Here is a 25683-nt window from a genome sequence, read left to right as displayed (position 1 = left end):
AAAATATAATTTTTTGCAAAATTACAGTTGCATTTACTTAGCTTGCCATCTCACATTACACATAATCTAGATATTATTGTTAATGATATAGACGAATGTAATTAATTATATCTACAAGATAAATTGTGAGAAAAATGATAAAAAAACGACAAAAGAATAAAATCAAAATTGTTGAATTTTAGTTAGATGCTTTCCGAAAAAGAAATTTATTCAACAACTTGTAGAACAATAAAATTAATTCTTATGTTTGTTGCTTTATTTACTTATGTTTGTATTATGAAGAAAATTGACTTGCTATACAGTTAATATGTAATTTATATAAATGAAACAAGTTATATTGTTGATATTTATTTATAATTTATATTATTAGCTATATTTCACTATTTTCTCCGTCTTCTATCGTTTGTTTTCTGGTTACTGGCGTATTTTCAAGAAAGTTTTATCATGCATATCGCTAACATCGCGTGCCATGATATTGCATTGTCACATCTTGGAAAGTTTTCCCAATAATGTGCCGGCGGAGGCTATATATATACACTTTCGAGCGCACATACGAAGCGCAGATAAGCGCAGTGTCGACAAGTATGCATACGCGAATACACAGCAAAGGAAAGAGACTGCACAGTCAGACAATAAGATGTGCAGTAGTCGTTTAACAATTCGCGAATAGTTTCTTGCATTTGCACATACTCCGTCATCATATGCGTCTCCCCGATTATTCTCGATCAAGTACTGTTTACGATCCAAGACAATGTCGAGTTATTCGTATTATTATGTAAAAACCGTCGTCGAGGACGGCCAACCTCCGAAAACATACAAATTCGCGAAAGGGTAAGGTGTGTCGTGTTGCGTGCAAGTGTCAATCTAAATGTCTTCTCATCTTTACGTAATGTGTATGTTTTATATACATTTATACATACAAGATATGTTACTATTTATTATATACTTTATTTCGTTTCTAAAATTCGTTCTCTTATGGGATAAATTTAAGAGAAATCGAATACTACCTTTAGAAATTGATTTCATTGATAAGATTCAAATTTTATATAAATGTAAATTTTGTGCGCGCACACGCGATTTTAACTGGTATCAAGGAATATAATTAAATTTAGCATAACAAAGTAATTTGTGGGATAAGCAAAAAAAAAGGATGAATAAAAATAGAAATTCCAGTATATCACTTAGTATATATCGAAGGAAAAAAATTTTCTGCTTAGATATCCCTTACATGCGACGAAGGATGCGTGGTCAACGTTAGGTCGCTATAATCTTCTATCGCGTTTACTAAGAGGAGGACTCTCTGGCTCCGGCGATGTATATCATCCCGCCAATACCACCTTCAAGGTTCGTCAATATATCACTGTCGTATCTGTATATTGTTGCTTATTAATTCTTAAAATTTCTACGTCATGTATGCGATAGAACTAAATTTTGCGTAATTTGTAGCTGACGCTCCGATTAAATTTCACATACGCCACCAAAAACGACTATGAGATAAATAAATATATTTGGATTTTTTTTGCAGAATAGACTGATCAATCGTGTCCAACTCACGCAGTCTAATTAGTCATATTAAACTCATTCACATTTTTTAATATCGCACATAACATTTCCCTAGATTACAAATTAATAATCTTGATCTACTAAGCATATGCTTTTTCATTTCATCTTGTGTGTACTAAACAACTAGTTTTACTTTACTTATTCTTAAAAAAAAGAACATTATGCACAATATATTTCTTACACGCAGCGTCTAGAACGAATGGTAGTAATCGCTGTAATCTTATGCGGCTTACAATTAATTTAGAATTAATATTCGAATCCGATCTTTAACTCAGAGCGTGTAATCTTCAGCCGAGACCGAGTCTACGAGTATGGCGTAGAATCTGAAACGAGATATATCCAGAATTCTAGGTATACCGACTCAAAATACCTTTTCTCTTTTAGCTCTTTGATATATTTTCTAGCTCATTGAACGCGATGAATGTTTCACACTAGTCAGACGCGGCATGTGCGACGACTAAAACTCATCGCGTTCTCTCAATCGCGCGTGCGTCCTCTTTCCTGTGGGGAAGATTTTTTCGGCATATTTCTGGCATACCGCCAAATTCACTTTTAAACACAAGACAAACTCTCTTATACATACAGACAGTATGATGTGTATTGTCGCGACATATATTTTTAGGCCCGCCACAGTTTTGTTCTCGCGCACATGTCCCTGTGGCATTGATGCCTTTACACAATTTTTTATCTCTTGATTTGTTCTTAGTATCTCGATTCCCCTTCTGAATAGAGATTTATTTGAAATCTCCCCTCCCCTAAAGTTGGCGGTTTATTTTTTTATAAGAAAGAGCAGCATTTCAAAATTAATAAATTAAATTAATAAATTAAATTAAATTTTGTAACAACTTTCCTTTCTTGTCTCTATTTTTGTCCAAAGTTTTCATTTTAAATCTACATAATGACAACTCATTTTTATTAATTTAATTACCTCATTTTAATTTTAATTTTTTACTAAAAATAGCGTCATCTCAAAGATTGAAATTTCGAGTTTTAGCTTGGATATTTTATTCATTTTACATATATTAATTAATATTTTTATATTTAATATAAAATAATGATTCATTATCACACATTTGATAAAATAGCAATGCTGGAACGAAGAAAAATACTGCATTCGCAATATCTACGTGATTTGATTAATTGAATTAATTAATTATATAATGCCTTGCTTGCTATATAATAACATTTATTTCATGAATAACGACTAATTTGCGAGACGATCACGAAATACGAAGAACAATATGGTATACTGGTATAGGATGACGCACAAGAACCTTCGAGCTGTCAGTTATGAACAATGCAGTATAATGCGTAGCTTCTTCCAAACCCCCAAAATAACTTTTATGAGATTGGTCAATCGTAAACATGCGTAATGGTTTCCATTCTACCTTGAGCTTTGAACATTATCTTTAGATTGCCGTACAATTTAAACTCATGAATTATCTTTTGCAGCGTAAAGAGATGAAGAGAAATATTATGTAATATATAATATATTTTTCGTTAAACACACACATACATGTATATATATACATATCAATAAAGTGTATATGTATGTATATATATGAGTTTTAATTAAAAGTTAACTTGTTAATATATACTAATAATAAAAAAAATATATTTATAATTATTCATATTACGAAAAAATTATGGGTGCGTGTTTACACACACACACACACACACACACACACACACACACACACACACACACACACACATATACAGGGTGTCCCATAATTCGCGAACCACCCGTCAGTTGCAGGTAGAGCATGTTGAACTGAATAGAAAAGTCCTCTACCATTTTGCGATTTTCGCAATAATTAATGAGAAATAAATTAAAGAAGATCAGCCAATTCGCGTGACGACGGCGAGAAAAGACAGCCCAGTTTCATATCGTTACTAAGCATGCGGCGAAAAGAAACAGTATAATGTTACACGGTTACTAGGCGCGCGATGAAGCGGGGAGGAGCGCTTTACAAAAGACAGTAACTACATACGAGTAGCGCTAACTCTGGACCCCCGAGTGGGCTGTCTCTTCTCGCTGCACGCTTATCATCGCTCGAATTGGCTGATTTTCTTTAATTTATTTCTCATTAATTATTGAGAAAATCGCAAAATGGTAGAGGACTTTTTTACTCAGTTTAACCTATTCTACCTGCAACTGACGGGTGGTTCGCGAATTATGGGACACCCTGTATATATATACATACAGGGTGTCCCATTTTAATCTCCCCAGGCAAACGTCTCGAAAATTATGGAAGATACGGAAAAATGTTTCAGACAAAAGTTGTAGGACTTGAAGGGGGACAGATGATAAAAATATGGACTTGACCTTGAGTGACCTATTGAAGATCAGGTCAAGGTCATCGATGTTTTCTTAAATGGAACCCCCTATTTTTTATTGCATATTCTTGTAGCCCTTGTCGAGACGTTTTCAAAACACTACCTATTGATGTCTCTTACGCAAGCCGTTCTCAAGATATGAAGCTTTAAAATAAACATACCGCCGGCATTTGCATTATCCGATGTACACCGCGGGGAGATTGTTCAGTCGAATTTGTATATCAAGTGGCTCTAAAAAGGGCAGACTTTGTGTGTGTGTGTGCGTGCGTGCGTGCGCGCACGCTTCTTTAGTAAAACTTTTATCTCTCTTTCTCTACCATTTTTTATCCTTTCCCTTACATTAAAATAACCAGAAGAAAAATAATTAGAGAAAAGTTTTACTAAAGAAACACACACAAACACACAAAGTCTGCCCTTTTTAGGGCCACTTGATGTACAAATTTGACTGAACAACCTCCCCGCGGTGTACATTGGATAATGCGAATGCCGATGATATGTCAACTTTGAAGCTTCGTATCTTGGGAACGGCTTGCGTAAGAGACATCAATAGGTAGAGTTTTGAAATCATCTCGACAAGGGCTACAAGAATATGCAATAAAAAATAGGGAGTTTTATTTAAGGAAACATTGATGACCTTGACCTGACCTTCAATAGGTCACTCAAAGTCAAGTCCATATTTTTATCATCTGTCCCCCTTCAAGTCCTACAACTTTTGTCTGAAACATTTTTCCGTATCTTCCATATTTTTCGAGATATTTGCCTGGGGAGATTAAAATGGGACACTTTGTATATATATTTTTTGTCTTTTAAAATTATTTAGATATTCTTAAGAACGCCAGTGGAAAATGTATAAATATAATTGTACCTGTGTGTAATGCTTATACATGTATAATACGATGATATATAATCTTCATCTTTCTCGCAAAATTAACAAAGTGATTAAACAAATTGTCCTTCATTCCACATATAAAAAAATTATTATTATATTATGCATGATAGAGTGGTAAAGAACCGGATTGGACTTTCTTTTTCGTCCATGTTTATGAGAATCTCTTATAAGGGAAAGCGGTTCAGCATGCCACGGATAAGGCATTCGTGATCGGCGATCATTTTTGCCGCGCTGCGCCGGCGTGTCGCGACTCGCAACGTCGATGTGTTCGGGGGAACAGTTCCGAAACTGAACAAATCTTTTACCGGATGTGTTAGTCAGTATAGTACGTACTACTTGTTCGTTCGCGTTCGTTTTGGCTCAATCACGTGCAATCACATGCGAAAAACATCATCATTCGGTGTCGCTCTACAACCGCACGTTTCCAAATTAAAGGTGCGGTGCAAGAAAAGAGTTCGTATGCGATATAACGATTAGCAAAACGCACTATATAGAAGATTATCATTGACCTTGATACAGATAGGCTCAAGTACTATAACTGTGACATCATGGAATTTTCCACACGCGATATTTGTATAATGAAAAATACCTAATCGTACATATTTTAACATCTTAATATATCTTATTATATATCCTAATATCATATTTGTAACTATTTGTAATACATTTTATATAATTACATTAATCATTATCATTTGCTGTTATGTGATGAATATCGTTATAGGAATAAATATATAATGTGTATTCATCTCTTTCAACAAAGATTACTTTAAAATTATAGTACTAATTGATAAAAAATAATAACTCTATAGGTGATCATTATTAATATCAAAGAGAGATAAAAATAAGTTAACGATAGAAATTTATTACAATGTTGATTTTAAATAACAATAATATTTTTATTTGTCATAAACATTGACATAATTACTAATCAATATATTTTGTTGCGAAATTATCTCTCGCGCTATGATTGTGTGTATCTATCTAACTGCATTGCGAGAATTTTTAAATTGTTGAGTAAATTGTATCCAATCTAGACACATTAGATGAAATTTTAACTTTAATGTGACATAGTAGCCATAATATAAGCAATACATTTTGCACGAAGGTGTGTCTCCAGATCGATAAATGTTTGACACAAAGCCAAAATTTTAATAGCATTAAAAAAGTGCGGTTTTCGTATTAAATTAATTTAAAAATTATTGCAAGAGAGAGAGAGATAAGGTAACATGAAACTAGTATGAAATATATACGAGGCACATTTTTAAAGTAAGGTCCGTTTAGAAATAAAAAAAGGATCTTAACATATAAAAATAATTTATTATAGCCAAAAAACTTCTACAAACTTACTTTATTTTTCCACATAATCATCATCGACTTCCATTCATTTGTGATATTGTTTCAACAGCTTCCTAATTCCATTGTTGTAAAAGTCTGCCGCCTGTGTCTTGAACCAGTTAATAACGCCGTTCTTGAGTTCGCCGTTAAAAATTGAATAGACAACTTTGTGAGGTTTCTGGACCAAATGTTATGAGTGACAGTAAAGTTAGGCAATGGTGTCGTTTGTTTAAAGAAGGATAAACAAATGTTTATGACGAAGATGAGCGTAGCGGTCGCCCAACAATGATGACAGAAGGTTTAATGGAAGAAGTGAATACAAAAATTATTGAAAATCAGCGGTTTACGGTTTCAGAATTGTCTATTCAATTTCCTAAAGCGAACTAAAAAACGAAATGAAAAACAAACTAATGAACAGCATTAACTGGTTCAAGACACAAGCGGCGGACTTTTACAACAATGGAATTAGGAAGCTGTTGAAACAATATCAAAAATGAATGGAAGTCAATGATGATTATGTAGAAAAATAAAGTAAGCTTGTAGAAGTTTTTTGGCTATAATAAATTATTTTTATATGTTGAGATCCTTTTTTTATTTCAAAACGGACCTTACTTTATACAATACTCTGACATGATGGAATTTTCCATACTTGATAAAATTTGTGTATATAATGGGTGCGTTCGGGGAGCGCGCTTTTAGCGCTATTAGCGTGCTCTATCCTTGTTCAACTTTTAGTAAGTAACAAAGATAGAACGACGCTGTCAGCGCTAATAGCGTCTCCCCGAACGCACCCCTTGACAGCGTTCGTTTTGATGCTTTCAGCGCTGTAAGCATCATTCTGTCTTTGTTTTATATCGAATATCAAACAGAGATAGAGTGATACTTTCCATGGTATAAGTACAAGGGTATGCTCATTCCGTGTTCACCCACTGCGCAGTCAAAGTGTGACGTCACACTCAGGTAACTCTGATTGGACTATAATTAAACATGGCGGCCCCCCGGTGCTGTTTATATCCGGAGAAACGTGATTGTGAAAGATTGTGAATATTACAATGTCCTGTTCTGTGAAAGGTTGTGGCAATTATTATCGAAAGACAAAATTGCTTGATGGGAACAGTATAAAATATTTTTCGTTTCCGAAAAATTTTACGATCAATATATTAACATTTTTATATATTCGTTTTTTATACTTTTCTATATTTATTGAGTTTTTAATGTTATTTATTTATATTTATTAATTCATAAACTATTACTTCACAACAAATTTTTCCCTGCAAACTTGAAATCAAAATAATATATCTGACGAGAATGCTGCTAACATGAGCTATTTGGAAACAGCAGTTTTAAATTTACCGCTTATCTGTGACGTCACACTTTGACAATTCTGATTGGTAGCGTGCGCAAGAGCATACCCTTGTATTTATACCATGATACTTTCAGCGCTGAAGGGTCTGAGCAGAATGACTGATTTATACTTTTAAGACAATGTTTTATGTTTTAAATCTTTGTCTTTAGTAACGCACAATACTGTTTTTTGTCTCAAATCTTAAACGTGTGTACAAAGTGTAACACTTTGTACACACGCAGGTGGACATCCAATGAAGATTCTCATTTGACCAATAGTGCATATTATGTCTATTTAAATGTCCAGTGTTGGTAAATTGTGCTTCATCAGAAAAAAGAATATTTTGCAAAAATGAATCATTTACCATAGCATTACGCATCCACTCGCAAAATATTAAACGACGTTCATAATCAGTTTCCAAAAGTTCTTGATTCAAAATAATATGATATGGCGGATGAAATTTTTGTTCTTTTAGAATTCGCTGTATTGGAGATCGTCTAATTCCAGAAGTTTTTGCTAATTTGCGTTGACTGACATGTGGATTTACTTCAACTGCCGCGAGAATGTTGACACTGTTATCAAAATTCACCACTGGATTAATTTTTTGTCTTTTAATTGTACCTAATTGTCCATGCACGCGTAAACGATTTTCTAAACGAAAAAATGCCATATGCGATTTTATAATACCATATAATAACGTTCTAAAAACAGTTCCGCTGCACGTCGATAATTTTTCTCACATTCTCTCAGAATTAGCAACATACCATATCAAATCGAGCCATGTTTTCCGAAACTGATAGTATGAAAACTAGTTTACAACTAACTAAACACAAAATTCTACATTTATGTTTCTAGTGAATGTGTATGTAGTTATGTTTTTTCCGGTTATCAAGTACGTACTTTAAGATTGTACGTACTTTAAGATCGTTTTTGTTTTTCTTTTACGAACGCGAGCTTGTCAGTTGAGTCTAATCAAACGAATGAAATCGCTTAAAGTTTAAATGCTTATAACTTTTGATAGAAGCATTTTTCAAATAAATGTTTTAAATAAAATTTATTTGTTTTTTCCCATAGAATCCAAATATGTAACATTTTATAGGGGGTTCCATTTAAAATTTTTAAGTTACCCCCCGTCCTCTTTAGAGGGGGAGTGGGGGCAATTTTATGTTTACGTAGTTAGAAAGCCCCTCGAAGACATGAAACTTTCTCATGAACCATTTTTTGATTTGACAAATATTAGTTATTAGTTTGTAACACTTTACGTGGGCCACCCGGTATACCAGGTGTCCCATTTTAAAGGACCCACTCAAATATCTCATTGTCAGAAACACTGCGTTAAATCGAAAAATGTTTCCTACAAAAGTTGTAGGGTTTCGAGGGGGACATAACATAGTAATAAAGTTTATATTCTTAGTGTATAACATAGTAATATTTATTTGACCTTGGGCGGCGTCTCCAAGATTAGTGAAGGTTAACCTTAAGTGAAGGTGAGAATGAATTTTGAAGAAAATAAAAAAATGCTTCAGATAAAAGTTGTTCAAATTAATTAGTAGAAAAAGATGTTATAATAAAAAATATGGGTTTCCATTTAAAAAATTTATTCTCACCTTCACTTGACCTTGGAGACGCCGCCCAAGGTCATATGAATATTACTATGTTATTATGTCCCCCTCGAAATCCTACAACTTTTGTAGGAAACATTTTTTGATTTAACGCAGTGTTTCTGAGATATTTGAGTGGATCCTTTAAAATGGGACACCCGGTATATATATATATATATATATATATATATATATATTTGTATATCCAATCTTATTTCTCTTATTTTTAATTTACCAAGTCTTAAGTGATAGAACTTAGTACACATATGTGTAATCTATCTTTACAAATATCTATTATACATGTGATTATATGAATATTTACCTATATGCAATCATAATATTCATATATACTCACACATATATTCATTGTATACACTCCATTATGCTTTGTTGATACAGATTACTAAAATACATTTTTATGTAAATAATTGGATTCTCGACAATCTAAATGTAGCTTGTAAATGGTAAAATATTAATGTTTCTTGCTAGGAAAAACAGTATCTCAATCATCGATGACTTATTTTTTAAAATAAAATTTAATCATATATTAAATTTTCATCTTTTTCTCAATAATATAATAGTTATAGAATTACAGTTTATTATATTATATTATTATATTATATTCAGGCACACAAATCTCTCTCTCTCTCTCTCTCTCTCTCTCTCTCTCTCCCCCCTCTCTTTCTCCCTCTCTCTCTCCGTGTGTTTTTGTAATATATATTTATTTAACTTGAAATACATGTATATAATGATGCTGCGTATGCTGCACATATACAATATATATATATATATATATATATATATATATATATGTATATCAAACATTATAATGCATCGTAAAATATATTATATTCTGCTTAGAGATAAATATTTTACTAAAAGAACACAAAGAGATTTTTCTGCTAGAATACAAAGTGTAATAATACTATCATCGAAACGGTATCATTGAGACAAAACAGGTAAATTTAATATAAATATATTTTATGTAATATATTTTATGGAAAAGATATAATTAAGTTATTGATGTGTGATTGGAGTATTTTCGGCATTATGCAGAAACTTTGACATTTTACCATTTTCTTCTAATTATACGTGTGTGCGCGCGCGCGTGCGCGCGGCCGCGCCTTCCCACACACCTTCATCCGTAACCGTAACTACCGTAAACTTAACCGTATACGTATAAAGCCTAGTCTACAATAGAGTCGTAAGGTCGTAAACGTAAGAAATTGACCAATCACAGTCGATTATTCTCCTCGAATTCAACTGTGATTGGTCAATTTCTTACGTTTACGACCTTACGACTCTATTGTAGACTAGGCCTAAAGGTACCTTTTCATGCTGACGCTCGACGCTCATTTTTAGCGTCAAAAGACGTCACGTGACCAAAAATAAAGATACCAATTCGTCAATTTTGGTCACGTGACGTCTTTTGACGCTAAAAATGAGCGTCGAGCGTCAAGCATGAAAAGGCACCTTAAAGGCCCAGTTCTACCAACGTCGGTTAACTTTAACCTATGGTTAAATTATATCTTTGCCGGTATTCATAGGCCGGTATTCATAGTCGGTTCTTATATTTAAGAATGTCTTAGGCCGGTATTCATAGTCGGTTCTTATATTTAAGAATGTCTCAAGTACAATCTTAAGATGTGATTAACCAATCACAGAGCCGTATTTGCATCTTAAGACAATAGTTGCTTTCCATTTACATCAAAACTCAGATAATTCTCACTTGTGACGTCATAACTCAGTTGAATGCACGTTCCTTTTGAAGCTGAGAAAGTGAGATTCAACTAAGTTTCACGATCGAGACCGTGTGCTTTAGTGAGTTTAATAGACTCACATTAAAAGTAAGGTTATGAACCTGTATTATTGTGGCGGGACGTCGTTATGCTTTAAAAACTCACGATTTTACTCACGATACAATTTACAATGCTAGATTTAAGATTATTGAGAATATTTTCTCACTTGCGCGTTCCTTTTACTCACTGAACCAATGACGTCATATCTGAGTATAAAATACTCACATAACTGAGTGACTCAGTATCACTTGAGTGTAAAAGGAAAGCAACTATTACTTAAGACGGTCTTGAAATAAGAACGGACTATGAATACCGGCCTTAAGTACAATCTTAAGATGTGATTAACCAATCACAGAGCCGTATTTGCATCTTAAGACATTATTTAAGACGGTCTTGAAATAAGAACGGACTATGAATACCGGCCATAGTCCGTTTCTTATTTCAAGACCGTCTTAAGCCTAGTCTACAATAGAGTCGTAAGGTCGTAAACGTAAGAAATTGACCAATCACAGTCGATTATTCTCCTCGAATTCAACTGTGATTGGTCAATTTCTTACGTTTACGACCTTACGACTCTATTGTAGACTAGCCCTTAATAAGTATAATGTCTTAAGATGCAAATACGGCTCTGATTGGTTAATCACATCTTAAGACATTACTTAAGACATTCTTAAATATAAGAACCGACTATGAATACCGGCCTAAGAATCATCTTGTAACACACGTTGTAAGTTATTGAAAATAAATATCTGCAAGTATGATATCGTACAATAGTTTGAAGTTTGAAGAATAATCGTGTTTGCATATGCGTATAGCAATGTGATTAACTTTATCATAATATAACAAATCGTGGGTGTCTGACAACATAACCGGCATTATTATCGATACCGTTAAAAAGTGAGGTTAATCAATGATAACGAAGATTGAACTGGTATCAAAAGAAAACACATTAAATGGTCAGCTGATCAGTGTATTTTGTTAAATGCGTGTATTTAGCCGAACTTAACATATCCTAATTACTGAACCCGGCCCAAAAGTCTCATTAATTTGTGTATCATCGGAATAAGAATACGACTGGATAAAAATGAATTCGTATGGATGGAATAAAGAAATATACGAGCCGGAACTTGTGCGACAAGAGACGAAAAATATAGAGGTGAGTATATTTATGTCTTTATTGTTTTTCAATTTAGATAAGCTTTTACAGTTTTTTTTGCTTGTTGACTGTCGCAAGGACACATGTATATCTGAATATCTGCTATTTAGATTAAAGCGGGGAGCATACAAACTTGCATAGCGCATAAACATATATACATAAGAAAATTGATTGGTCCATAAACGTATGCATAAGAAAATAAACCAATCAAATTTCTTATGCATACGCTTATGCGCCTATGCAAGTTTGTGTGCTCCCCGCTTTAAGGCTATCGCACACAAAATGCATAGAACATAAACATAATATAGCATAAGCATAAAAAAGATATGCAACTTACACAAATGTTCATAGACATAATGGGTGCTTTCCAGCTACGGAATACAGTGTGACACTGTGTTACACAGTGTTAAGGTGCCTTTTCATGCTGACGCTCGACGCTCATTTTTAGCGTCAGAAGACGTCACGTGACCAAAAATAAAGATATCAATTCGTCAATTTTGGTCATGTGACGTCTTTTGATGCTAAAAATGAGCGTCGAGCGTCAGCATGAAAATGTACCTTAACACAGTGTCGCCTTGTAGCTGGAATGCTATTTAGCTATGGGTACTTTCCGATTCACGCATGATGCGCATGAAGTGACAGAAAATCTATAGTTTATGTCACGCATATTATACATTTTCTGTCACTTCATGCGCATCATGCATGAATCGGAAAGTACCCTATTTCATTTCACCACCAGAGTACTTTACAATATTTGTCACTAAATTTACCGATGTATATGTACAATTATGTTTAACAATTTGTAATAATTAAAAATCGCAGTAGATATTTTCGCTGTAAAAATATATATTTTGTAACAAAATTTTTTTATGAATAAATTTATTTATCAGATATATAGAAGAGACTAAAAAAAACTGATAAAATTATGTAAATTAAATTGTTATAAAAAATTAATAAAATTATTAAGTTTTTTTCTATAATTATTCAAATTACATAATTAGTTTCGTGCAAAGAGCGATTAAAAGAAAAAACCGCGCGTAAGCATCCATTCAATTTAAGAACTTTTAACTATATATCTCCTAACTATATGGTCTATTAATTTTCATTAATTATAAATAAAATAATTATTTCTTAAATTATATAACATGAGACTATATTCCTAAACTTGCTTAAACAAATTTTCAACGATTGCAATATTAATTTTTTTTTAATTATGCCTTCTAATTATATGCTTAATAAATTTTTATTAATTATAAATAAAATAATTATTTTTTAAACTATAAGACTATATTCCTAAACTTGCCTAAATAAGTTTTTAATGATTGCAATATTAAAAGTTTGTTAATTATGTCTGCTAACTATATGTTTAATTAATTTTCTTAATTATAAATAAAATAATTATTTCTTAAACTATGAGACTATTACTACATTTACGCGAGTGTTACTTCTGTAGTAACTTACTCAAATACAAGTTACGATAATTTGAGTAAGTTACTACAGAAGTAACACTCGCGTAAACGTAGTATATATTTATAAACTTGCCCAAATAAATTTTCAACAATTGCAATATTAAAATATTTTTAATTATATCTGCTAACTATATGAGACTATATTCCTAAACTTGCCCAAACAATTTTTTAACGATTGCACAATAAATAAAAATAAGAAATATTAAATTTGTCTGCTAAGTATATATACAGAGATCACCTACGGATACCAATCCATAGAAAATAAAAGAATGGTAACAAATGTAAAAATGTTGGTAGCTATGGAGCGACGACACAGTCGTACATAGCATTTTAGCTGTGTACGCTTGTGTCGACTTGTGGCGTAGTTGGAAAGCATCGAGTCGTACACTGTGTTACACAGTGTCGCCTGTGTACATAGCTGGAAAAGCTCCGTGAACTTGGCCCCCCAATTTTGACTTTTTGAGTTTTTTTTTTTTTTAATCGTTTGTAAGTCGTTTGTAGGTGATTGTTAGATTAATTAAAACGTTTGTTAGATTAGCCTCGCGCTGCAAAATAAAAAATAAAATTGACCGTAAAGTTAGCCCCCGGTTTTTTATTTTGATCCTATTTCAGTTTTGCAGAGGCTGAATCGATGCGGAATCGTTTGTTGGTCACGAATATGCTAATTAGAACGTTTGTTAGATCGTCGTTTTATAAATAAAAGCAAAACACGATATTTGATAATTTTCTAGGGAAATAACCGTGAAGTTAGCCCTTCGTCGAGCTCTATCGGAATAACTCGGTGATTGGCGATCCGCTGGTTACGCTTACGCAAGTTACGCCCCATGTGACGGCACCCTTACGCGGAAAATATCAGTCCATGTGAACGCACTCTTAGGGTCATTCCACAATAGGTTGCAAATGTTCTCCTTGCCAGTTGACAATTGTGGATTGACCAATCAGCTGATAAGTTGCTTTACCTTAGAGTGCGATCTCATGGACTGATATTTTCCGCGTACCGCGTAACCAATCAGAGCCGTAAGAGAAAACGCGGAACGACTCTGATTGGTTACGCGGTACGCGTTATGGCTTCTGCAGACCAGCGCGATTAGCGACACGCGAAATATCGTTTTTTGCTTTTATTTAAGAAACGACGATCTAACAAACGTTTTAATTAGCATATTCGTGACCAACAAACGATTCCGCATCGATTCAGCCTCTGCAAAACTGAAATAGGATCAAAATAAAAAACCGGGGGCTAACTTTACGGTCAATTTTATTTTTTATTTTGCAGCGCGAGGCTAATCTAACAAACGTTTTAATTAATCTAACAATCACCTACAAACAACTTACAAACGATTAAAAAAAAAAAAAACTCAAAAAGTCAAAATTGGGGGGCCAAGTTCACGGAGCTCACTACTGTATGTAGTTATACTGTGGCCTGGTGCTCACTGACTCGCTCGTGCGCATTGCGCATTTAGCCACATGTTTCACGTGCGTGACGAAACACGATGAGGAAAAGTCATGAGGGTGAGGGTAAGCCGTGCCCGTGCCCGGCCCATCTATCTGTCAGACTAACGGTTTTATACGTGAACGAGAGTCGGGAGTATCTTTTCGTGTTTTCTGATTTACGTTAGTTATAGAGATCAAGTTAAACAACGGATATACAAATACATTCGCGCTGCATTGTTCTCTCGGTTAATCGGCTTTAAAATAAAATTCGAGATATTCGGTCTAATTTCTTTGAGTGTAAACCGAAAGATGAATTACTACGGAGGTTACAATAAAGGAGATGGAGCGGAGGATGTGTTCGTTAAGGCGGCAGTCGAGGTCAAACGATTTCTACCATCGCTCTTCAATATCAAAGTGGTATGCTATATGTCATCAAAGCTAAAAAGCCGGTTTATGAATAAAAGAGCTTGCAAACTTCGTTTTAATAACATTAACAATTCGCACATCATGTTTTTAAAGAATTTTATCTATAATATATTTCACACGGTTGAAATTAAGATTTTATTTATATATCTGCTCACGAAAATTATTTATTCAAAAATATTTTTAAATAATTTTCTGTCACAAACGAATGTCTGTCAAGATGAAAACTTTCCATCAGATAAGTATGTCATTTAAGTTATAAATTCGTCGATTTTTATTCTTGTATGTATCATGTATATTATATACTTACTTAAATAACCTGAATAAACAGTTAGATAAACAGTTGTCTTTTAAAGTAATTTTATAATAATTATTCCTTACAATTAATGTGTGTTATATTTTTATAATTTGTAATTAAAAATCAGATTGGGAAAAGAAATCAATTTTATCATTATTTATGATATTTTATTTAAAATTTACCCTAATTTGAAACGTATAAATACATATTTATAAAGTCATTGACAATATCATTAAGATTTGAAAATAAAGGATTCTAAGAATCTATAAGTATTGAGAATAATTAATTTTCAAAGATTATAAATAAACAAAACCAAAACAGAGATGAAAAAATATACTTATTCGATTGCTAAAGATTGCGTTAATTTAGCTTTATTTAATCAGAATAAAGTCTTCAACTTTAACATTTCAAAAAAATATTTTAAAAAATGATTATATAATAAATATAAATAAGACCGTAATAAATGTGAGATATGCAAAATTATGGAAAATTATATTTATAGGCATTTTTTTAGATAAAGTTTTTGCTTCCTTATATAAAATGATATACATACCATATTTAAAGGTGCATTTTTGCATTGCCATCATTTATCAATCTACTATATTTTTTAAATATGTGTGCAGCTGTTTGCTGTGATATGATTATCAAATACCGTATCACAGTTTAAATTGCGGTTAATTTGATCATCCGGTACAGCGTTATCATATACTACACAGAAATGATAATTATATCAAAACTTTCAAGTACAACAGTACATATATATAGCTTTCTTCGCGGTAATGATGAATAGATTTGTTCTTTGTTCGGTATTGAGTGCATGTTTTTTTTCGACATTACTTTGAATGCGTAATTATTTTCCGCACCTGTGTGTCTCTTCGTTTTTCTATACTTATATACGTATACGAATAAACGACTTATGCTCGTTAATTCATTCGGGAGATGGATCTACAATGTAATAAATACGCTAATTATCGTTATCAATTATATGCAAGAAGGTCTTGCAGTTTTGAAAATTGGATCCAGTATCAAGTCTGTCAAGTTTATGAACGACAGAACAATCGGCAAAAATAATAACATCCTATACTCCTCCAAACTCGAATTCACTCCCAATTCAAAAACGAGCTTCCCGAACAAGTTGGACGGTCCTATAATGAAAGAGCGTTTAAATTTGTTTCAAGATAGAAAACTGTACGAGGATAAAGCTATACGAACTGTAAAAAATTTCATTGGAAAATCTTGTTATAACGTACGCCATCCTTCAAATTTCTAAATCGTCAACTTTTGAAAATAAATCGCATCTTAACGTATATTAACGTGAACCGATGTCTACAGCTAGGAGAGAAAGGTTCCGGCTTTAGACCACGAGGAGCGATCCAAGACTTTAATACGCTGAGACGAGAATGCCTGGCGACAGGACGGCTGTTCGAGGATCCTGAATTCCCAGCCAACGATTCGTCGCTATACTTCTCCCGCAGACCTGATAGATACATAGAATGGAAGCGACCAATGGTCGGAAATTTTTTAAACTATCTACACATAGTATATGAAATTATAGTACTTGGCTTACATTGTTTATATACATTTGTATTATCATAAATATAGTACATAAAGTAAACATAATAAATGTGCTGTGCTTTTTACAGGAAATCGCAGATAATCCTCAACTTTTCGTAGAGGGTTTCTCAAGATTTGATGTTCAGCAAGGAGAGTTAGGAGATTGCTGGTTATTGGCCGCCGTAGCGAATTTGACAATGCATTCAAATTTATTCTTTCAAGTAGTGCCAGAAGATCAGAGTTTCGAGGAAAATTACGCTGGAATCTTCCATTTTAGGTTCGAAAAAAAGGAAAAAATGTATTTACATTCGTAAGATGCAACGCAATTTCCGACCTAGTAAAATAATATAATTTACATTTTTATTAGTTATCTCTTCTCTCTGAATCAAAATAATTGTATAACTTAAGATTGTTTTCGCGTTTATCATCGAGTTAAAAAATGTTGCGACTAAATTTTTCGTATGTTCTGTGATGTGTCTAAAAATCTATAATATTCATATAAAAATATGTCCATTAATCTATTTACGAATCAATTTAAATAGAATTTATTTATACAAGACCTATGTATCATCATAGGTTTTGGCAATATGGCAGATGGGTCGACGTAGCGATCGACGATCGATTGCCTACCTGTCGCGGGGAATTGGTATATCTGCATTCGGCCGAAAGTAACGAATTCTGGAGCGCTCTTCTCGAGAAAGCGTATGCGAAACTTCATGGCTCTTACGAGGCGTTAAAGGGTGGCACAACCTGCGAAGCCATGGAGGACTTTACTGGTGGAGTAACAGAAATGTATCAAATGGATCAAACACCGCCAAACTTGTTTAACATACTGTTAAAGGCCTTTGAAAGAAATTCATTATTAGGCTGCTCCATCGAGGTAATTTAGCAATTTTTTTACAATATCTGCTTTCGTCAGGCTCTTCAAATGATTATTATTTCGATAGATCCTTTGTACTTGCAATATTTCGCAATTAACTTATTTTAAATCATATTATTTGCGACAAAGGTAAAATTATATCTATAAAGTTAAAATATATTTTATTTTTATCGACAGAAATGTACGAGACATAAACCGATACATGTACAGCCTCAACTAACAGATTTAATAGTTATGATTTAAAATTTTAATTTTGTGTATAATGATTTTGGCAAATCTATTCAGAGGAAAGCAAATAACAAAATATAAGAATTTTTAATCGATAATGTATTATTTATATTAAATAACAGACTTGTAGTAGTAACATCTACTTGCCTTATACATGCGTGTAATATAATTATTTAATTTATTTTGCTTAAGTAATTTACATAAATGTGCAATTTTATTGTATTCACAGATTCTTAATATAGATTTTATTTTATATTATTAATTTAACTATATAAATGTATAACACTTTTAGCCCGACCCAAACATAGTAGAGGCCGAAACACCTCAGGGATTGATACGTGGTCACGCATACAGCATTACCCGTGTAAAGCACGTAGAGATTCAAACACCGAATCAGTACGGCACTATACCTCTTTTGAGACTTCGAAATCCTTGGGGAAACGAAGCGGAATGGAATGGGCCTTGGAGCGATCAGTGAGTTATTCTACTCATGTGCGGATGATTTCGTCAAGTTTACACCTTTATCGTGTGTTAACAGATCACCGGAATGGAGATTCATCCCTGATCACGAGAAGGAGGAGCTTGGTTTAACTTTCGATATGGACGGCGAATTTTGGATGTCGTTTGATGATTTTACACGTCATTTCACTCAACTTGAGATATGTAACTTAAATCCCGATTCTTTAACTACAGACGATATCAACGCTGGGAAGAAGCGTTGGGAGATGAGTGTGTTTGAGGGAGAATGGGTGCGCGGTGTAACAGCTGGTGGTTGTAGAAACTATTTAGGTGAGAGATATACTCAAATACTCGAATAGAGGACCATCTTCAATTTCATAGAAAACAAAATTGAATTAAACATATATATTTATCTCGCAGAAACCTTTTGTCACAATCCGCAGTATCGTATCACATTAGAATATCCAGATGACGACGATGACAAATGTACCGTAATCATCGCTCTGATGCAGAAAAACAGAAGAGCGCAAAAAAGGATGGGTGCCGATTGCCTCACTATTGGATTCGCGATATATCACGTATGTGAAATTAATTGTTTTACTTCATATTCTCGGCAAACCTCATATGATACATCGAAATATGAGTCTGAATAGCATTTGGATTAATTTAAATCATCTAAATGTTCGAGGTATCGTTTTGCTTTTGATACCTTAAAATTGTAATTTTAATATCGCGTACAAATTGCTTGTCTTTAGTTTATTGCATATACATAGCCTTGATGATACTTGTATTCGAGAATACAGTAAGAGAATAGATGAGTAAATAGGATAAAATAAAAAAAACAAAAAGGATAAAATACCAAATTGATGAAAGGAACAATGCTCATAAATGAAATCTGAAGAATATGAAATTTTTCGTTAAATTAATTTTTAATCGCTCTAGTTGGAGTATCCAGAAAGGCTGCCAAAACCGCTAGACATAAACTTCTTTAAGTACAACGCGTCTGTCGGACGTTCACCGGCATTTATAAACTTACGAGAAGTTACGTGTCGTTTTAAATTACCACCGGGCGTGTACTGCATAGTTCCAAGTACTTTCGACCCAAACGAGGAGGGTGAATTTTTGCTAAGAATCTTCTCTGAAAATAAGAACAATATGGAGTAAGTCTTGTTGTTATATAACGATAGTTAATTGTCTCTAATGCTAGTTGAAGAATTTTTTCCAAAGTGTTCCCGTTCATTTACAGAGAAAACGATGAAGAAGTTGGTGTCGGAGAAGTCGATGATAGGGTAAGAATTGTGCTATAATTGTAATATTTTAATAAATCGAAAGAATCGATACAATAGTAATTTAATACTAAACAGTACAAATTATTTTATTTATTATAACAAGTTGATAATTGCTATTATAGTAATAATAATCTCAAAATCTCATCATAAGAGAAAATGTTCCCAAAGTTTGTCTATTTTCCAAAATGGAATAATTATGTAAAGTTTGCAAATGTATTGTGAAATTGAAAGACTTTCAGATTATACAAATACTGTTTGGGATTAATTATTTTATACTGAAGTCACAAATACATTTCCTTTAATCTATTAAATAACCACTGATAATAGTTCACTAATAATAGCATCAACACAGCTTGATAAGTATACATAATATGTTGACAAGAGCTTGCAATTACAATATTCGTAATACTAATCATATAAATCGGAGAATCAATCAGCACTATAAACTTAGTATTCAGCTCACGCCTACAAAACTAACTTTTGTCTTTATTTAACATTTGTTTGCTATGTAATACTTGATTGTGAATTATTACATAAGGCAACAATCTATTTGCAATATAGTAGTCATTTGTTACTAACACATAATGATTTGCATGTTGTATGTCGCTTGGCTTTTAGGTGATTAACTCTGTGAGCAATAAAGAGGGGCATGATGAAGATAATGTAAGTAAAATGCATGTCTGTATATGTTACATTATGGTATATAAAAAGACTATAGTACATATATGTTGTATACACAATTGCAAGAGGCAAAAGCAAATATGCTATCGTTTGATTATTATACATATGTGCTCAAGCTTATGCTAATAACTTTATATGTACAGCTTTGAATTTTGAAATTCTCACTTATATGTACATTTTTGTATGTGTATCTTGTTTTGTATATTTTGTATAATCCACACACAACATTGATTTTACATATCTTGTTGAAATTACTTTAGAAGAACTATTACATACGAAACGAAGCGGTCTGGAATATAAATTTTATGGGAGAAATGCAAATTTTTCAGAGATTATGTTTATTATATTAAAGATTTATTTTTGTTATTTTTAGGTTCGTGATGAACCCGAAGAAGATCGCAATACCGAAAAAGTTAGAGAATTCTTCAAGAAACTTGCTGGCGATGACATGGAAGTAGATTGGATGGAACTTAAAGACATCTTAGATTTTGCCATGAGAAAAGGTAAATAAAATTATATGAAATATTCTTCATGTGTATGTGAGATATAATTTTTAATACATATTCTATAATAGTATATAGATATATACTATTATACACTCGTCAACAAAATTAACGCATATGTATTTTAAGTAAAAATTTCGCATAATTTCAAATAAGCATAACTCCGCTAAAAATGATCGGATTTGAAAAATTTTTTTTTCACTGTCAAGCTTGAAGTCTACTTTAAAAACCATTCGTCAGATTTTTAATTTATCCTTCTCCCCCGTACGCCACTGTTTCAAAAGTAAGGACGTGTTTTGTCTCTAAAAAATTGCGTACTTTGACGCACTCCACGGGGTGGAATAAATTTTTTTCGCAAATCTTATAACTATCGTAAAATGTGGACTTTTTACTACAAATTTAAAAAAAAAGCAAAGTTCGTACGATTTTTTTTCGCGGAGTTATTACATATGAAAGTTATCCATACATTTTTTCCATTTACCGCCAGCATTAGTATTACCCGACACGCACCACGAGGTTGCTGGTTGGATTTGGCGCATAGTGTGTGTGTGTATGTGTGTGTGTATGCGCCCCGCGTGCATGCGTGCGTGTAAATTTGGGCTCAAATTCCTTAAACAACAATTAAAGCATGCATTAATATGCGTGAACATATAGAAGAAGTAATCTGAAGACGAGGCGGAAACACACAATTTTGAATGAGAACATTCCTACATTTCCCTCTCCTAACCATACGCACGCACGCATGCACACACACACACACACACACACACACACACACACACACACCCACAGCAGAGAGGGTTTGGAGTCATTAAATGGAAAAAATGTATGGGTAACTTTCATATGTAATAACTCCGCGAAAAAAAATCGTACAAACTTTGCTTTTTTTTTAAATTTGTAGTAAAAAGTCCACATTTTACGATAGTTATGATAAGATTTGGGAAAAAAATTTATTCCACCCCGTGGAGTGCGTCAAAGTACGCAATTTTTTAGAGACAAAACACGTCCTTACTTTTGAAGCAGTAACGTACGGGGGAGGAGGATAAATTAAAAATCTGACGAATGGTTTTTAAAGTAGAGACTTCAAGCTTGACAGTAAAAAAAAAAATTTTCAAATCCGATTATTTTTAGCGGAGTTATGCTTATTTGAAATTATGCGAAATTTTTACTTAAAATACATATGCGTTAATTTTGTTGACGAGTGTAGAATATAGAAGCAGTTTTATGAAATACAATGTTTCCCTACAAACATATGATTTGTATTTTAATTATTACGAGTATGGAGCTTTGCTTTGTAGCTTTCCATAATTTTTCTGTTTAATTGTTTAATGTTCCTTACAATCATCATAAGATTGTATATAATTAGTCTCATCTCTCATTATAATTCTATGTTGTATTAATCAAATATTATTTGATTAATATCTGTGCTATTTGTTTTCAAGCTTTATAACTAATTAATTTATTATGAAATTTTCTACATATTTTTTTATTAAAGAAGTAACTTTAATCGCTCAGCACGCTGTACAAAAAACCTATTTTAATAATCATGTTAATAAATTCGCATGCTTATTTCTCTTATCTTATAATTCATATTCATAGTACATAAATACATTTGGGTTTTAATTATAAAAATTGCACATGTACTCGCATAGAAACAATTATATAAATTTATATTAAAAATGTTTGGTTCTTAAATGGAGCTAAATTTTGGAGGTCATGTAAAAGTTAAAGAAATACGAATTGAAGCTTTAGTTTTAATGTAATAAATTCTCGTTATATATATTATGGATTCTCATAACCCAAGTGTAGGTATGTAAAATTCTATGCTAACATAGCTGTGTGTGTTATGGGTAGAATTACTGCAGTTGGCGCATCATAGCGAGGCACATGTTCCTGAAAATGTTGAAGGCAATGATTCGTTTGTCGACACTCTCATCTCATTGTTATGCGGCATTATTTGTAATAATGAACAATACAATAAGCCCATAGGTAAGGCAATCTCTTTTATTATAAGATTGTTTTATCAGTTTTGTCTTTTGTCTTTACGATTTCGTTATATTTGTTCAATTATTTATCTTTAATGTTAACAACATACAATTGAAATATGCTTTCACCAATGATAGGCAGTGACATGTATATGTATCAGAGATTGCATCAGCATTTGTCAGGATTAGTGTAAGCAGATTGACACTGTAATTTAAAACTTTGCAAGACAGGCGGAATTAATCAATTGTGCATGCTTCTTCAATTAATAGAGAGGTATGAAACATATATACAACACTTAAATTCGTCGACATTTGTGTACGGTTTTGCGATACAGTTTGTACCTTAAATTGTTAATTTGTCATCTCTAAAAAATTTTCTTTTGCAACGTTTTAACATTGTTATCTTTAATATTGTTTTGCACATTTATAAAAAATTGTATAGAACAATATTTATTTTTACCCTATACTCTTTTATGCAAAATTTTTCGATATATAAATTTTATATTTGTTATAAATCTTCAAAAGTGAAAATCACGATTGGTGACATAATGTACAAAAAAAAAATTTCTTTCTTAAATTACAGACACTCACGACAGAGGATTCAGCAAAGATATATGTCGCAGTATGGTTGCTATGTTGGATGTAGATCACTCTGGGAAACTCGGTTTTGAAGAATTTAAAACATTATGGAATGACATTAGAAAGTGGAGGGTAAGTAAGCATAAAATATTTTCTATTCAGTTATTTGTAATTTTTTAATTTGATAAAATCTCTGTATGAGCATTTGTAAATAGTATAATAAATATAATAAATATATTTTAGGCTGTTTTTAAATTATACGACAGAGATGAATCTGGATATCTAAGTGCATTCGAATTAAGACAAGCGTTAAATAGCGCAGGATATCGTTTGAATAATCATATTCTAAACATTTTGGTTCATCGTTACGGCACTAAAGATGGCAAGATTACTTTCGACGATTACATTATGTGTGCAGTCAGGCTTAAAACAATGATTGGTGAGTGACAATTATATTTAATAAAATTATATATTTTTTTGTTTTTATATATTACACTCTTTATCGCATTAACACATTATATATTAATATATAAATATTTTAATAGTAATATATACATGTATATAAAATTAATATAACTTTTGTCAATTGTCAATTATTAATAAACAAAATAAAATGTCAATTACATTTTTGGTCATTGTTGCAGACATCTTCAGAGAGAGAGATCCAGATCAAACCAATACAGCTACGTTTACGATGGAAGAATGGATAGAAAAAACGCTCTATTCATAATGGAATATAAATTTATATTTACTATAATTCACTTTCATCAAACTCTCGAGATTTTCCTGATAATAATGTGACGATGGACAATCGTAATTGCGAATGAGAAATATTTGTTTATATGAGAAATAACAAAAAAAATGTACTTTTTTAGGTGTTACAACACTTGGAAAAATTATATATATATATATAATTTTTCTCCTGTGCACATCATGTGTGGATATATGTATATGTACACATGAGGCCTATTATATAATTCTCGCTTCGAATCGATATTATTGAATAAGAAAACGTCCACTTGAAGATCTGCAGTATATTCAAAAGAAAAAATATTATCTTTTATAATTATATTTATATGTATTTTACGATTTATGTCGATTTCCATATGTATAGAAAAGTTATATGGTATAGTGTGCCTTAACTTGTCCCACACAATTTCGGTATTACTAAAATTTACAGTTAAATATATGTAATTTATTAAAACATATACATATGTATGGATAAACTAGTCTATATATTTATATATGTAAATGCAAGTATATGCAAATGATTGATTTGAATAACACATGAAACGGCAATTATAATCTTTATCTTTTCATTTTATAAAACTAATATACAGTGACAGTCATAAATGTATATATTATATAGATAGTCAAATATTGGAAGATAAAATCATGGCAAGTATATTTTTTTATTAATATTTTGCATCTAATATAATTAAATAAACTTTATACTTATAAAAGCATTGTATTCTTTTATTTGTATATGTTTACTGCAAGATATAAAAGATGACATTTTTGTCATTACAGATTCTTGACCTGTTGAGAATGATTGTTTGAGATGCCTTTTTCTTTAATGAAATCAAGGCACTTATAATTTTTTAATAATTAACATTTCAATAATTTATATTTATAAAAATAAAAGAAAAAACGGCGATTAATTTATATTAGCCAAATTGCAAATAATTATGTTGTATCATCAATTAATTTTGATGAATATATATATGTGTGCGTGCAAAAAATTTTTTAATTTGCAAGACTTAATTATTTTCTGCACGAAACTATTATTGTAAGAAATTTGAATACATTGAAATTTGAATTTTACTTCCTAGTAAATCCTCTTCATCACAGAATAGGCTCCGTCTATTATGTA

At 32.1% G+C, this 25683-nt stretch overlaps 2 protein-coding genes across 11 annotated transcripts; both read left to right on the top strand.

The window, feature by feature from the left end:
• Window positions 1–695: 695 nt before the first annotated feature.
• Window positions 696–9773, top strand: LOC145940039 (uncharacterized). Of its 3 annotated transcripts, none has more exons than XM_083044833.1 (3): window positions 696–831; window positions 1218–1344; window positions 7951–9773. In XM_083044833.1, the coding sequence occupies exons 1-3, from the start codon at window positions 752–754 to the stop codon at window positions 7993–7995; spliced, it is 252 nt and encodes an 83-aa protein (XP_082900959.1). In that variant the 5' UTR covers window positions 696–751; the 3' UTR covers window positions 7996–9773. The 3 variants fall into 3 exon arrangements, with proteins under 3 accessions (XP_082900959.1, XP_082900976.1, XP_082900969.1); XM_083044850.1 differs by lacking the exon at window positions 7951–9773 and adding an exon at window positions 3016–3860; XM_083044843.1 differs by lacking the exon at window positions 7951–9773 and adding an exon at window positions 1526–1962.
• Window positions 5095–25109, top strand: Calpa (calpain A). Of its 8 annotated transcripts, XM_083044776.1 has the most exons (16): window positions 5095–5227; window positions 11872–12031; window positions 16985–17161; window positions 17296–17483; window positions 17783–18086; window positions 18607–18788; window positions 18853–19103; window positions 19194–19351; window positions 19716–19933; window positions 20020–20062; window positions 20681–20725; window positions 21117–21246; window positions 23101–23235; window positions 23815–23942; window positions 24054–24249; window positions 24455–25109. In XM_083044776.1, the coding sequence occupies exons 2-16, from the start codon at window positions 11960–11962 to the stop codon at window positions 24538–24540; spliced, it is 2313 nt and encodes a 770-aa protein (XP_082900902.1). In that variant the 5' UTR covers window positions 5095–5227; window positions 11872–11959; the 3' UTR covers window positions 24541–25109. The 8 variants fall into 8 exon arrangements, 7 of the variants coding, with proteins under 7 accessions (XP_082900902.1, XP_082900894.1, XP_082900910.1 ...); XM_083044768.1 differs by lacking the exons at window positions 5095–5227; window positions 11872–12031 and adding an exon at window positions 14853–15348; XM_083044784.1 differs by lacking the exons at window positions 5095–5227; window positions 11872–12031; window positions 20681–20725 and adding an exon at window positions 14856–15348.
• The last annotated feature ends 574 nt before the right edge of the window (window positions 25110–25683 follow it).

Source organism: Prenolepis imparis, unplaced genomic scaffold, assembly GCF_030444845.1.
Source record: "Prenolepis imparis isolate NDT839.2.m4 unplaced genomic scaffold, iyPreImpa1.0 SCAF_1, whole genome shotgun sequence".
In the NCBI taxonomy this organism is placed as follows: Eukaryota; Metazoa; Arthropoda; class Insecta; order Hymenoptera; family Formicidae; genus Prenolepis; species Prenolepis imparis.
This window is presented reverse-complemented; position numbering and strand designations above follow the sequence as displayed.